The sequence below is a fragment of the Pygoscelis adeliae genome, unplaced genomic scaffold, assembly GCF_000699105.1.
Source record: "Pygoscelis adeliae isolate BGI_AS28 unplaced genomic scaffold, ASM69910v1 Scaffold14, whole genome shotgun sequence".
Lineage (NCBI taxonomy): Eukaryota > Metazoa > Chordata > Aves > Sphenisciformes > Spheniscidae > Pygoscelis > Pygoscelis adeliae.
In genome coordinates, this window is record NW_008825109.1 from 21,487,309 (window position 1) to 21,503,557 (window position 16,249).

The window sequence follows — 16,249 nt, forward strand, 5'->3', positions numbered from 1 at the left end:
AGTGGCAGTGATAATGATGTTGAAGTCATTAAAGTCTGGAATTCAAGATCTCGTGGAGGTGGAGAAGGAAATGCAGAAGAACTTGTAAACAACCCTCCATCTGTTACAAAATCAGATGAAGGTGAGTATAATATACAAGTAAATAAAATACAAGGCAGATTCATTTTGCAAAAGGCGATTTGAGAGGGCTGTCAGGAATTCTGCTTTGTTGCAAAATGGCGAATTCCTCAATTCCATGAACTGCTTCTATGCTTACAGCTCCCGCTACTTCTAATAAGATACTTGTCCTGGAAAAACAAGGGGCATCAATTTAGAACTCAGGGGTCTTGTGGCAGGAAGCTGCACAGTTTAATTTTTTTAATTCATAAGTACAAAACGATACAAAGTTAACAGAGGAACTATGCTGCTTTTCGTCCCTCTTTAAGCATATTGGTGAAAGATTAGTGGAAAGATTAAGAAATATGCATGTCATTCATTGTTGCACCTGGAATTTAAAATGGATGTTGAGCAAGCAGATACAGTGCAGCAGAGGAATACGAGACCTTTTTAAAGATTGTTATTCAAACTACTTGTATCTGTACATCTCATTTTTGGATTTTCTTTAATAATCTAGCTTTTGTCTTGTAGCTAGTATCATAGAGCTAGTTTTCTGATTGTATCATTTATTGTGTGTCTAATCACTTTCCCTAAATAAATGATTTTTTGGGGACAGGTAAGGTGAGAATTTTTTTTTTGGTCCCCATCCCAATGACAAACATATTGTAAACGTGTAAGGGGAAGAGTGAGAAAGAGAGAGAGAGTGTGTGTGCGTGTAAAATACATACAGATTAAATATATTGAAGGTAATTACTTGCATTACAGGCAGGATGAGTTTCTGCCTCACTTAAATGTTTACCTCTCTCATGCAGCCTTGTTCAATTTTAATGTAGGTACAGAATTTCTAAACAAACATTTGATGCTGCACCAGATGAGGTTTGTGGGCAGGCTTTCTCTCTCATTGCAGCCGTTGGAGGCCCTTCTGTGAAGTTTAGGGGTGAAGAGAGAAATAGATAGGTGGTGTGTATAGGATTTTCCCACAGCACATCTAGGTCTCTTATTTGGTTAACTTGATCATTCTTTGTTCTGCTATTGAAAAATACATTCTTTAAAAGCTTGTATGAAGGAAGGCTCAAATGTGAGCTCTGTCAAGATCAGTTCTATCTTGCACCTGAAGGTTACTGGTGTGTCACGATTGATTGGCGGTGCATCGTCTGAAAATGTAAATGATTTGAAATGTTCATGAGATAGAACACTTCTACTACGTAAGTAAATAGCTCAGTAGATCAAAGTTTTTATGTGAAAAAAGTTAGTGTTATAAATCTAATTAATTTTTATCACTCTAATGCAAAGGAGGTTAAATTGACGGTCATAGAAACATCATAAAAGAAATTAAGTAATGTAAATCAAGATAATTCATTGTTCTTGTCTGCCTTTCTGGTTCTGATAATAATGCTGAATATATGCTTTCTTCTGGTTGAATTCAGAATAAACATAATGGGAGTACCGTTCAAGAGCAGCACGGTTTGCATCTGACACTTTCGAATGGGTGATACAGACCCCAACAGGCTTGTTTTGCTAGGTGCATAGTTATTTTGGTGTATTTTTACAATGACAAACTGAATTTTGTAATTCTTTCTAGTACTTCTATATTTTTAAGGGGTGAAGTCAAATTAGCAAAATTAACTTATAAGATAGTAACATGTTAAAAATAGGATTGTTCCCAGGTATGTATTTTACAGGTTTTGTTAGCGTAATAGTGTGTTAGCAGATGAGCAGACAAGAAACTTCCTTAAAGAACTTTGCAAAAAGGCAGCATGTGATGGTGGAATTTGTTTGGGTTTTTCCCTCTATTGTGAATCAATATAAAAAGGTGGGGGAGGGTTATTTTTTTTCCTATATGCTAATGTTATCTTCTAAATTAGCTTAGGGAAAAAAAGATCCTAAATCTGAGCCTAACAGAACTAAGAGGAGATGGTTTAAGGGTTTCATCTTAAACGCCTGTACTATTGTAACATTTGGAAACTTTCTTCCAGAGAGTTCATCTCAATAAATGAACCAGGTAACCCAAAAGACCACTCTCTTTTCTTTTTCTAGCAATTTCAGATGTTTGGATGAGATTCAAAATAATTTTCATTATGGAAAGCTTCTTTTCAATGGCTGTAACATTTATGGATGAGTTTTCAAAGATGCATACTTGTTGGAAACAAAGCTGTTGATTTGTCCAAATATCCTGCAACACAAAAAGGGGATTTGTGACTCTTATTGATGACTTGTGCTATTGGTAACTGCTAATCTGGTAATTGCTGATAGTGCAAGCGCTATTTTTTCTTTGCCTATGTAACTCTTTTCATACCAGTGAAGCCTAATAATGAGGAAACAATTCTGTAGTTCAGACGTTTCAAAGCATTTAAATGTAATTCTTTATGCCTTTATCTTTTAATTTTTTTTTTTTTACTTTTTTTTTTTAATAGGCAAAGCTACATCCTCTTCCAATCCTGGTAGCCCAGCGCCAGATTGGTACAAAGATTTTGTCACTGATGCAGATGCTGAAGTGTTGGAACATTCTGGGAAAATGGTGCTTCTCTTTGAAATCCTTCGAATGGCAGAGGAGCTTGGAGACAAAGTGTAAGTCAGTTCTGGAAATATTTTTAATGACCTTATAAATATGTTAGTCTGACAGTGTTCTTCATTCAGTCTTCATAGTGCTGTAGCTCAGTTTTCTGAAGCAAATGTGCATGCTACATTCACTTTTATCAGTGAGTTTTCCCATACATGCATGTACTCCACCAAAGTCTTTCTCTGTGTCTAGAAAGGCTGTTTGTTTCAAAGGTAGTATCAGAGTGAGGACTGAAAAAAATAAAGCAATACAATAATTAAAATAACCTCAGAGATGAATTTTGTGTTTCCCTGTTTCTGTTTTCAGCCTGGTGTTTAGCCAGTCCCTAATATCTCTGGATTTGATAGAAGATTTTCTGGAGCTGGCCAACAGGGAGAAAACTGACAAAGAGAAGCCTCCTATTTATAAAGGTGAGTGTCACCTTGAACAATTGCAAAGCTAATAACTCTTTTACAAGTCTCTATTCAGTCCAAAGGGAATGGATTCAAAATAATTGTTTTCATTAAAACTATTGTATGCTCTGTACTATTCCTGAGGTTGGCGGGATTATTGGTCGTCTCTGCAGGTGGTCTCTGCTATCCCATTATGGACTCTTGCTTCTGATTCCATTTCATATCATCCGTGCTTAATATAGCCTAAGCAGATTAAATGTTCAACATCTGAAAGGAGAGAAGGCATTTTGTTAAATTCTGTACAAAAGTGATATTATATGCTGATGCATAGCAAATTCTCGTCCTTCCTACTGGGGGAGAGATAACGAAAGAAAATTAGACTACTTTAAAATAGTGTGTAGAACATGCAGAATGTGAATGTAGGCTTTTATATGTACTGCAGTAGATTGCTCCCTTATGTAATCTATAAAACTAAGTATTGAATTAATTATCCTAGCAATGCTCAAATGGTGAGGAATTTCTCACTAGCCACACATGTCCTCTGCGTAGGATGTTTCTTTTGTTTACTCTGTGAGATCTTCCCAGAGCTCCTCAAGATGCGGTTCATCTTTATGTGAGTTCCCAGTACATGTTGATTGAAGAATTCCTTTGAATCTGCCATTCCTTTCAATTATCTTCTTTTTAAGTGTAAAGATGTTGAACGGTTGCATAAGACATATGCGGCTTAGTGATACCAGCACCATAGTTAGATGAAGATCTCCAGTATATCTCTCTCACAGACTTACTGTTTCGGGCTGTTGCTTCCTTAGCTTCTGAACACTTGTCATCTTCAGATGTTACGAGCTGTCTGTATTTTACGGAGTTTGTGCCTTTAGTCTGAGAGAATGTTTTAAGGGGTGGGGTTTTTTTCGTTTGTGGAAGTTCTTTTGGTAAGCAATTAGGCTGTGTATCATAGCAAGATTCACCATATAGAGACCTTCCTGACATAACGATCTGTTTCTCATAATTGATTGTATTGAGCAGTGCTGTCTCCTAAAAATGCTATTTTCTTTATAATTGATGGCACAGTGGGGTTGATTTTGTGTACATACATCTTGATGGCCAAAGAAAACAAAAGGTTATTTGTGAACTGGGGAGAGAAGAAAATCTTCTATCAGCTGTAATTATTTCCAGCCCCCCCCCCCCCACCCCCCCCCCACAATCTGGAAAGAAGTAGCCATAACTCAAAAAGGTTTTTCTGAATTTCAGTTTCAAAATGATTAGACCTTGACTTCTGAAATCTCCTTTTGAGCATTTACTTATGAATGCTATTTGTATGGGAGAGACTTACTTACACTAATTGTGTAACATGAAACTGCACAGACCAATTAGAAAAGTACAATTAGTACTATAATACCTAAAGATGTAGTTACTTTTTAAAAATAACTTTGACTCCGAGTTAAGGCATATCTCTACAAATGTGTGTATACAACTAGAAATAGTGAAAAATAAGGGGAACCACCCCAAAAAAGCTCACGTCTTCTCAAATACTTCTATTAAAATTTACCCTTGGAACATAATTTGATGATAAATTCATATCTTTAAATTCCAATCTGTATAAAACTGCTTTGAGGAGTTCCATTTAATATCAGTTGATCTTTTTGTAAAAAATAGCAAAATCTTAAGAAGAAATGGATAGTGATAGATGCTGGATACTTTTTGCAAGGTAAAATGACATTGACAACGTTTATTCTATTTTTTGAATCATTTCAGACAAAATTGGTTTAGGGTTTATAGGAGCTGTTGCAGGCTTGTGGATGATCATTGTCATCACAAATGCAGTTGCTATTATTTTCTGTCATGTTACGCATGTTATATTTTGTTAAGCAAGCTTCACAATTTTCAAGGCAGGCCTGTGGCAAGCACCTATATCCTCCAAAACTGTTCTCTATCTTGAATAACCTATAGCCTTCTCCCATTGTTTTAAAATGTCAGAGAATAGTATATTTTGTGTTCCATATTCTTTTACTATTTAGAGAGTTGTATATGTCCGGCGTTATCAATCTGGTTACTTACGCAATCAGCATTTTAATAGTTTGACTATTCCATTTATAGGTGAAGGAAAATGGTTCAGAAACATTGATTACTATCGCTTAGATGGTTCAACTACAGCTCAGTCAAGAAAGAAATGGGCTGAAGAATTTAATGATGAAACTAATGTGAGGTGAGATCTCTTCTGATATATATGCTTAATTTTCCCCCTTCTCTTTCTTCTGTTCCCTCTCTCTTTGTTACTTGAATTAGCTTAAATGGCCTCTTAAGGCTAGGCAAATAACTATCACAATGTTGTCAGGTGCAGAATTTGCACAAAAAATGTGCAACGACAATAGGTTTCTGGTTTCCTGAGATGACTTCTATTTGTACTGATCAATACTTGTTCAGTGTTTCCTTGCTGTTTTCATTCTTGCGTAGATCGTAGGCAATTTGGATCAAAGAGAGTGTTTTTATTACAAGTACTTAAAAGGATATAAGGACCTAGGAAGGTCAGAGCCCCGTGGGGTCTGGCCAGGAGACAGTAGTCACTTGGCCAGTCAGAAGCATATAGCTTTCTTGGCTATCGCCAGAATTGTCTCCCAGCCATCCACTGTTCATACAAGATGGGACTTTCAAGCCTGATTTGGATAGGTAGGTGGATAGATACAAACTTGTACGCGTTTAATGAAGTTAACGGAGCTTCACCTTCCGAGGTTTGCTTAAATAATAAAGTATGTCATTATGTTGCAGTCATTTATAATGTACAGGGGGAAAAAAGTGAAATGTAACAAAGTAAACTAATTCAGTGTTAATACTCTTAAATCGTTTATTCTGTCAGGTATCTGTCAAGAGCTCCTTTTAAGTTGAACCTGAGTGAGATGGTATTCAAAAAAAGCAGATACATCAAAGAGACAGTGTCATTCTAGAATTATCCTGAAAGTTTGCTAGCCAGGAAACAGTTTCAATAGCATGGGATATGCCTGTTTAAAATTATGGTTTAATTTGATATAACTAATTTTATTAGAGTTTAAAAATGCAAAACCAAGAATTTTTTCTTACCCACCAGTTTTTGTTAACAGTTGGTTTGCAGAAGGCCCTGATCTGTATTTCTGGGAGTGTATGTTTTGCTCAACGTGTTGCCCTTGTAAAATTTGTATCTGTTTTATGCTTAATACAGTGTTTTAATGAGGTTTTTGAGTTATTTCAGTGTATGAACAACTCCATAGTAACACAGCAACATGGGAACTATAGTTGTTTTCCAAAATATTAAAATTTTGCAACTTTTTTCTGTTCCAGAGGCCGCTTGTTTATTATATCTACTAAAGCAGGTTCCCTCGGAATTAATCTTGTGGCTGCTAATAGAGTAATCATCTTTGATGCTTCTTGGAACCCATCATATGACATCCAGAGTATTTTCAGGGTTTACCGCTTTGGGCAGAACAAACCTGTGTTTGTGTACAGGTTTTTGGCTCAGGTAGGTTTCTGTCTGATATTTTTGTGATATTCTGGTCCTGCAATCAAATTTGTAAACTGTAACTATTTGGACTGTAACTATCTGGACTTACGTTGAAGTCTGTAGTGGTCCACACTGACCCAGTCATCTTCCACCCCTAATCTGATAGCAGTATTTGGCCACTGAAAAAGCTCTTCTGAAGATTGGTAAAATAAATAACAACCGAAATTATTTCCTGTTAAGCCCACCTCATCTGACACTTTGTGTAACACAAATTCTGGAATTCTAGCAGTGATTCACACATCCAGACTCAGAATAGTGTTCTTAGCTTTTTTAATTTGCACACCACTAAAAATTCTTAATTGAATAGACTGCATAGAGGATGTTTGTTGTTAGGCATTAGGCTTGCTCAGTGTAGCTGTCTTCCACAGACCCGTGGTCTGTGGGCCCCTGAGGGTCCAACTGGAATGAAATCACAGGGAGCTAAAGAATTTTTTTATAAAAAGGCATCCAGTCGTGATTAGAAAACTTGTGTCACACCCTACAGATACTAAAGATGTGTAATGATTCTGATGCTTACTGATCTATGCTTTTTTTAAGTACAATGCCATTATTTTTGTTAGAAAGTATCTTGCTTCATCCTCTAGTTCTTCAGGTGTTACGAAGTAGGTTGAAGACCTTTTCCCAGTAACAGTACTTAACTCTTGATCAACTCACTATTTACTTGCCAACTTAAACAGATTACTTTTTGTAACATGTTACTGTCAGACATGGATTCTTTCTTCAGGCTTCAGTCTATTTTTGTAGTTTTCTATGAAAATAGAACACTTCTGAACTGTTGCTGTCCTTTTTAAATTACAATGTTCAGAACAGGCTGTGCTGTTCTCATACTTCTCATAGTCATCTTTTTTTAAAAAAAAAGTAATTTTCCTTTTTTCATCAAGGATCTAACTTTGTCATGCACAGCTGTGATGAATTAGACTTGACTGCTTCCCTTCCCCTCTCCTCTCCACCCCAGTGATATGCTATCTGTTTTCCTTTTTTCAAGCTGCTCAAAGCAGCAAAATAAGGTACATGCTGTGGAAATTGCCATTTTTTTGGTCATAATCATACTTTGGGGAATTGAAGCAAAAAAGGATCTCTTCAGAACACTACTGAAAAAATACATTTCTTACTCTAGTCAATAGCTAGATGACATCTGTCATGTACACAATTCATACTGCTTTGTGTTTGCTTCCAGGAGGGGTTTTTTTCCTTTTTTTTTTTTTCCTCCTCAGCAAACAAAGTGTTTTCAGGTAACTTTGTAGATAACGGGGTCAAAGAAACAAGGAAAATAGAGCACTGTTATGTCATTATTCTAGCTCTTTTATATCTATGAATTTTTTTTCCTGTGTGACAAGAAGGTCCAGTATTTGTATGAAAGTGAGTGTCTTTGTTTTTTAGGGAACGATGGAAGATAAGATCTATGATCGTCAGGTAACAAAGCAGTCATTGTCTTTCCGGGTTGTCGACCAACAGCAAGTTGAACGTCATTTTACTATGAATGAACTTACAGAGCTGTACACCTTTGAGCCAGATTTGCTGGATGATCCTAATTCGGAAAAGAAAAAGAAGAGAGATACACCAATGTTGCCAAAAGTAAGTTGATGCACATCACTAGGAATTATATGCTATAAAAATAACTTACATCTGTTTAAGGACATGGGGTATTTGATCTTGGAAGGAGAAGAGTGCTGTGTTTTCACTTTAGAGCTGTATTTTTCACTTTGAGTGGAGGTGAATAGCAGGTAACACAATAAAATATGTAATTAATATAATGGATGGTATAATGAGCTAGATAATGAGTTTTCCTTCAATGTAATTGACAGTATAAGAAAACGATCTTCAATTAAAAGACAAGAACTTTAAATCAGAACAAACAAAAAAACTTTTTCACACAATTTGAGTGAAAATAAGTTTTACTGCAAGAAAATGTGGAAGCCAAGATTCAAATTAACATCTAGGTGGGTGCTGGTGGCACCAAGCATTACCTCAATTTGTGATAACAAATCTGTGAGGTGATACTGTACTTCAAGGTCTGGTTTTTATCTACCTAGGTAAGGCTTCGTCAGAGTCAAGTTAATCCATGCTCTCCTTTGCCAGGCCTTTTTGGTTTTTGGTTCTTTGTTTAACTCTTCTTGTAGGGACCATTAATAGAGATATGGTAGAGACAGGGAAAAAGTTGCACTTATTTACTGTTTAAGTGAGGAAAATTGGACAAGCTAAGATTTTGTAATCTATTTCTAGTGTTGCCAGTACTAGCAGAGACCAGTGACATTTTTGTAGACAATCATTTACACCATTTACACAACTTAGTGAGAATGCTGATATTCTGTACTCGGAGATAATAGGAAGCAGTGATGTCAGACCTTTTTCCGACTTGGTGCTAAATGAACTTTTAAGATCACAATGGTTTGTTTTCACTGAGGCCTGCCTAAATCTATTTGTAATGGACATGGCATGTGTAGTAGTGGTTCATTGTCACTGCTCTGCGTAGTAGTGGTTCGCTATCCGATGTGATACTTAGGAAACTGAAAAATTTACTAACTGATTTTAAAAATAAAACCTGTAACTTTTAGTCAGGGAGGAGTAAGCTTCAGGGGAAAGAATAACTGGTTCAGTTATTTTATTCTTTTTTTCCAAGTCAGTTTGTATTTAAGATTAGGCTAAGGTTTTGTACTTTGTCTAATTTAAATTCTTTGTGTATGTGGTCTGCTAAAGACTAACTCATCATTAAGCTGTTGTGCAATTATCTTTGCTTCTTACCAGGTGAATAGCTAGTAAACAGTAACACATAAATGTGTGGCTCGTAGTTAGTTAACTGGTTAAATTTCTGAGAATACTACTCTGTTTAGGTCATTATACAGTGTCTGGGTGTGGGGACAGAGGTTTTCAAGTTTGTAAATCTATTAATTTCCAAGGCAAAAATGGTATGTTTTCCATTCTAGACTATCTGTAGACCACTATAATATAATAAATTGTGGTCAGGCATCACATTGACATTCTTAATAGTTACGCCATTCCCTGGAACAGTCTATTAGACCACCTACAGTGCCGGTGCAGCTGCTGGGGGGATTTAGGAAGTGTTAGCCCTATAAGTGTTAGTCACTGTTACACATGCATTTTAAAACCCTTGAAAACAAACTGTAATGACTGTGTCTAAGGTCTTTTTATTACAATGTTTCTCACTGTAAGCAGTAAATTGTAGATAACTGAAAATTTTATTCTACCATTTTACTATGTTGTACATTTTTATTTTGGCAAATTAATTTTTTTTACCTCCTAAAACCTTCCTTTAGGTTGTAACTAATAGTATTTATTTTATCTTTTTTACGTTCTTAGTTATTTTATGCCATATACATTTATGCTTCCACAAACTCATAGCTAATGCATCACCACTCGCTGCTGCTGCTGCTACTTATTTTTAAGCAAATAAAAATAGGTCGAAAACCTATGAAGCAACTGAGTATGTTTACTCAAAGCATTGATCAATCTAATGCAATAATTCTGTTTTGAAATTTACTTGTTTTCTTTTACAATAATAAATCAATGAATGAACGAAGTGTAAAGTAAAAGAGAAAGTTTATAAACTCCAAACTTGCTTTATCATTCAGTTTTAAATAGTCAGTTCCATATTAATTCCCTTTCAACCATCAGTGTAAGGTTCGTGTAAGCTAAGTCGAGTACAAGCTTTTACCCAAGTCCCTGGCTGTAAATAGAGCAAATCTGTGTACTGGAATTTTCTCTGGGATTTTTTTTAGTGGATTTAGCAAATGGTATTGAATGGAATTTCGTCCATTTGAAGATGTGCATCTTAGTACATACTGCGTGCAAATTTCTGATCCCTTTTTTAAATTTGTTGGTTGAAAAGGCTATAAGTCATCAGGTAGATTTATCTTATTTTAGCAGTTTCTGTATTTATTTGTTGAAAGCAGGGCTTTACATTCCTCATAGCCTCACAGAAGCTAGCCATTAACCCCCAAATATTCTTTCCCTTTCTTTGTCCCCCTGAATTGGTAGTGAGGAAGAATCATGCTGGATGCTGAGTTCCTCAGCTCCTGCAGAAGCTGGGAGTTGAGAGCTGCAGGTGAGAAGTGTCGTAGGAAATACGTAACTCCCAATGCACATTTTCAGCTGGTTGGCAGAGTAGCCTGTGGCATGCGTGGTAGCTGGTGTTTTCATGTGTCATTGGTACAGTAGTGGTGAAAACTTCTTCAAAATGTTGGGGGTGGGGGGAGTGTTTCAAGGAGTGTTAATAAAAATCAGTAGCTGTCATCATGTAAAGTATTGCTTGTGATTTGAGCTTTGGGCAGGGAGTCTGAGGGTAGGAGTGAAGTCTGTCCTGTAAGGCCATCAAATATGCCAAATTACCATGAATGAATCCTGGGTAGTTCAGCCAAGGAAAAATGCCAAGCGAATAGTTACATTTAGGGTGACTTCTCTGCTGATTTGGCATTGACCTGCCTTGCCTGGATGAATAGTGCTTAGTGCCAAGGTAGTAAACTGTCACGAAGGAATTTATATCGGAGAACTCTGTTTCATTTGGTACTTTTGTTTACTATTTTGATGATCCCACTTTTTTTTAATTATTTTTGTCTGCATTTGTCTTCCCTGTGAAGCTCAGCAGACTGCGATATTTTATTTTCATTTTATCCACAATTAGGTTCTTGCTTTACTGTTGTGGTTTAACCCAGCAGGCAGCTAAACACCACACAGCCGTTGGCTCACTCCCCCCCACAGTGGGATGGGGGAGAGAGAATCGGGGGGAAAAAGAGTAAAATTTGTGGGTTGAGATAAAGACAGTTTACTAGGACAGAAAAGGAAGGGAAAATAACAATAGTGATAAAAGAATATACAAAATAAGTGATGCACAACGCAGTTGCTCACCACCCACCGACCGATGCCCAGCCAGTTCCCGAGCAGCGGGGCCAGCTCCCCCCAGTTTCTGTACTAAGCATGATGTGGTATGGTATGGAATGTCCCTTTGGCCAGTTTGGGTCGGCTGTCCTGGCTGTGCCCCCTCCCAGCTTCTCGCTGGCAGGGCATGCAAAATCCTTGACTAGTGTAAGCACTGCTCAGCAACAACTAAAACATCAGTGTGTTATCAACATTATTCTCATCCTAAATACAAAACACAGCACTGTACCAGCTACTAGGAAGAAAATTAACTCTATCCCAGCCAAAACCAGGATGTTTGCACATAAAACTGAGCTAGTCCAGTAGTTGCAGCGACTCCTTCCTTGATTCTTGCGATCTGTTTAATTGAATTGTGGCTCATGCCTTATTTATAATATCGTAAGTTTAACTTTTATGTTTTGTTTCCTATTCTGTCTTTTTTTTTGGACTATCCAATGCTCTAAAATCCTACATAAACAGTCAAGAGCAAGTATCAGCTGTAGGAAGTACTGCAGTGGATGTTATTCTCTAAATTGTGCAAGGTTATTCATTCAGAAAGTTAACTATTCCTTATTTCAGTGTAATTTTAGCAGAGATGCATGATTTAGCTTTATAATAATAAAACTTCTTAACAATTAAATGAACTTAACACACTCATAGCATTTTCTTTAAAAGGTTGATTAAAAGGACTGTTGATATGCTTATGAAAACATTTTATTGTAACATCGATTAATTACATAGCATTTGGAGATTAAAATTTTCTTTAAGATCATGTTGCGTGATATTCCGATGCTTTGTTCATGCTAAGTTCAGCACACCCAACCTGATCTCTGCAGCTCTTAGCTGGAAACAAAGGCCACTAAAACTTTACCTGTATTTCTCTTCCGTCATTGAGCTGTCTATCCCTTGCTTACAAAGACTGAGCTGTTCCTTTATAATTACCAGCAGAGCAAAATAGGCATTTAGGCTAAAAGAAGGCTTTAGTTCTGCCTTTTACAGGTTTTGTGTATAATTGTCTCTCTTTGTCTTCAGGCCTCTTTTACATCTTCAAAGCATAGTCTGTTGAACAATGTTATCACTGTGTAATTTCACTGTTGTGCAGTGAGGTAAGGGATTACCTTTGTAATCCTTAGCATTGGTGTGAAATGCACAGTAAAAACACGTAAATATACTAAAAGTGTCAAGTGGAGATAGAGCTAGGCTCTGAAAGAACAGATTCCTCAGAACACGGGTGCAAAGATGTTTGAAAATACGCATTTTAGAATTGACCCCTTCCAAGCATGCTTTTTTAGAGGGAATTATGAGTAGGAATTAGGTGAAATGCTTTCCATCTTTTCTCCAGCCGTCTAAGCGTGAATGTGGAAAAACCTGGAGGGATAATAGGTTTTCTGCTGGATGTCTGCTAAGTCGGAGACCTTCTTGACTTCAGTGACACCCCACAGTAGGAAGCTTCTTTAGGTACGCAGCAGGGAATCATGTATGTTGAGAAGGAGTGATTCAGAGCTAAGCGTTAGGGTTCTTCTTGTAACTCCTAGTTTTAACACACTTTTCAACTTCTTCATGTAAGAAAAAAAAAAGTTTTTTAATTCTTTTGCTTTTAATGGGCTAGGAGAATTCAGTCAATACTGTTCTGAAAGTCAGAAGTAAAACTGTTCTGTGAGTGAAGAAAAAAATACTACTTGATTTTTAAAATGTATCCTTGAGAATTTTGTTTTTGCAATAATCCAAGTGTCAGTCAAAGACCAGTTCCTTAGAAAGTGGTGTTGTTGGGGGGGGAGGAGATGTTGGATGTTGCTATTTTATATAAAAAGTCGCACGGCAAATGTGCAGTATGTAGTTTTCCTAGAAGCTTATCAAAGTTTCATGTCAAGTTTTAATTTTAGCAGCAGTTTTCTGCCCTTTGCGGTCTGAACAAGAGCTTCAGGTTGCCGAGGAGCACTGAGGAGCCAGTGCATGTGGTTCTCAGGGAAAAATGCCTATTGCACTACAACCGTAACTTCGTAGTGCCATTTCTCTGCCCTTACCCCTCTGAAACAGCTTCTGTGTCTTGAACAATGAAAATACTTGGTTTTAACAGAATGTTTTTGTTACGAATGTTGTTACATGAATTATTAAATTAGTCTTAACTTCCACTGCTTGATTTCATTCATCCGCTATCCCTGCAGAGTTGAAAAGGACTACTTTAGAAATTCAGTCCAAAAAAGGTGTAACAGGTTGCTTAAGACTGAGTACTCACTCAGTCACATTTTCTGTCTTTAACCGTAGAAATAATTACTGTATATAGGCCATGAGCTTTATGCAAATGTAGTGACTCATTATCTAACACAGACTAAAGGCATAAGCAGGTTTTGTTATTATTTCTGTAGAGTAGCAATTCAAAAGGAAAAGATGGTGTAAAGTGAGAAAATTCTGTTCAATGTGTTATGATTGTATTTCGGGCGTTACACTTTGCTCTGAATTTAACAGTGGATCTGGAGTCTTTTTTTAAATCGGTGTGATTTATGACTGGGCTATTGTTGGATTTTTTTAAAGCAGGTTCTCACAGACTCTTAACACTCAGCTCCCGAGGGATTGTATACCGGGGTAGACTTGGCTGATACGTAGCTAACGGGAAAAAGTTTTTTTCACCACAAATACTGATAGCCGGACTCGGTGATAAGTGCAATGCTTGTGACTTACCTTGGCCAGTGCGATACGTATTTCAGAGCAGTATATATGAGGTAGGAGCTGGACAAAGACGAAATGGGGGGGCACTCTGTGTCCCTCGGAGCTGGCACTATTGCACCCTCTGTGCCTTGCTTACTCTTCCCCAGATCAGCGCGTTCAGTGGATTAGAGTCGCAGTCACATTTTTATGTGAAATGAAAACTTGGCTCAGTTGAGGTCATGTAATGCAGATTGGAAAAGCAGATTAAAATAATAGTTCCGATTCAGTTGGATAAAGTATATCATTATTTTATACTACCTCAGGACATAGCCAGAGCATGTGTTTTACTGTAGTTCCATACTGGTGGACAATTTTATGAATTTTGGAAGACTGTTGATCTCAGAATCAGAAGAATTTGCTGCTTATTTAAATTTATTTTAATTTTTAACCTTGGTATTAAATGTTCAGTTGGTTGAGAAAAACTTGTTTATGAATTACAACATAACTCGCATTCCTTCATGGAAGATTTCCTTTCTAATGCATTTATCTCTCCATAGCATTTAATTTCCATCAGGATTTTAAAAAGACAAACCTTCTTTTAAAATTCAAAACCTTTTTTCAGTATCTCCATTTTTTCGTTCATCACCAGGATTTTGTCTTAAAGCTTATAAATCAATTGATAATCGTTGTTCTATCAAGCTAAAGAAATGAAAAGGAATACTTATTCTGATGATTTTTTTTCTGTATTTTTTTTCATTGTAAAATTAAACAAACTAAATGGCAGTACCTTCCATATCCCAGTTTTCAAGCTCCATCATTAAAGTGAATGCAAAATAAAGTTTAGACAAAGAAAAGCAAATACACAGTTGGATGTAATTTAAACCACATTTTGAAGACTGTGTTGGCTAAGTGAGTGTGGATTATATTCCAGTATTGTTTTCAATAATAGTGTTACCATGGAAATTAATGCATATGCACGTCCAGGAACCCTCCACACACTGGTGTACAGCTACGGTATGCTGAGAGCACTTTAATTGTCTTAGCTTACTTTTGTAATACCTTCTTGACTTCTTCACCCACTTCCTCTAGATGTTTTCATCATATCCTATTACTGCATCCCTTTTCTCTCTCTGCCTTCTCTCCCACCACCCCAAAAATACCATTATTTGTTCCTTGTGCCCATTAGTCATGCAGATATTACTCTGAATATTTTGTTGAGGAGCTGGCGATGAAAGCATTGATTCAAATGTAGGGAGACCAGCTAGAAGAAGGATGAAACAAAGACTAGCTTATATTATTGGTTAACATAATTGAGTTTTAAACACACACGGAAACAAACAACTGTTTGTAGCTGTTGTGACAAAACGACTGGTGAGGGCTTCCACGTGCAGTTCCCAGTGTTGTTGCAAAAATCTGTTTGCTTGTGGGTACAAGCCATTCTTTCCAATCATTGCTCTATCTAGATTATAAGATGTCAGGGTAGGACAGTTTATATTCCTGTTTGTACAAATGCCTAGCAGAATAAGGGCGTGACGTGGAGCGGGACTGTAGGTATTCATATAATTCTACTGCAAAATGTATATTCAGTGTATTCACTGTAATTCCCTTCAGGAGTGGTCAAAAAGTTCAATGAGATAATGTTTTAGTAATATGAATCTTACACTGAATGCTAAGGTACATTGGAGCTTTCTTAATTCAGCAAGCTCATCAGTGATACAAGTGCATTTAAAAAAACCCACGTTCAATGATTACCTCCAAAAGGGGACTCCTGTGGTGCAGCATGAGCAGTTTTTAATAGTCTTACAGAGTGTTTTTCTTCATCCTTCACAATATTACCTTTATTTTAACACAAAGAGGCGTCATCTTTGAAAAACTGTGGAGACTGGAACGTTGACTCAGTGAGAATGAGGACTGCAAAACCATTACTACCTACCTTGAAATATCAGCTTTTCACATTCATTTTCTCTATCTGTTTTTATATCACTTTTTAATCGAGATAATGATCTATCATTAATGTGGCATCTGTAGTCCGGACAAGGGCGGTAGCAACTTAATATTTTGGTTAGCAGCTAGGTTGTTTTTGCTTTATCTAGGAAATATTCAGCATGCTGGTAACTCTGCATTTCAAAAAACACTAATAGGATTTATGTATAA

General features: G+C 36.7%; 1 protein-coding gene across 2 annotated transcripts in view; it reads left to right on the top strand.

The window, feature by feature from the left end:
- ATRX (alpha thalassemia/mental retardation syndrome X-linked) overlaps positions 1-16,249 on the top strand; it is a 77,354-nt gene that overhangs the window by 53,350 nt on the left and 7,755 nt on the right. For both annotated transcript variants that reach the window (XM_009327851.1, XM_009327849.1), the window contains 6 exons: positions 1-121; positions 2,511-2,664; positions 2,963-3,066; positions 5,143-5,251; positions 6,358-6,535; positions 7,958-8,152. The exon at positions 1-121 is cut by the window's left edge and continues 73 nt beyond it. In XM_009327851.1, coding sequence (XP_009326126.1) covers positions 1-121; positions 2,511-2,664; positions 2,963-3,066; positions 5,143-5,251; positions 6,358-6,535; positions 7,958-8,152 — 861 coding nt within the window. The remainder of the gene's footprint in view (positions 122-2,510; positions 2,665-2,962; positions 3,067-5,142; positions 5,252-6,357; positions 6,536-7,957; positions 8,153-16,249) is intronic.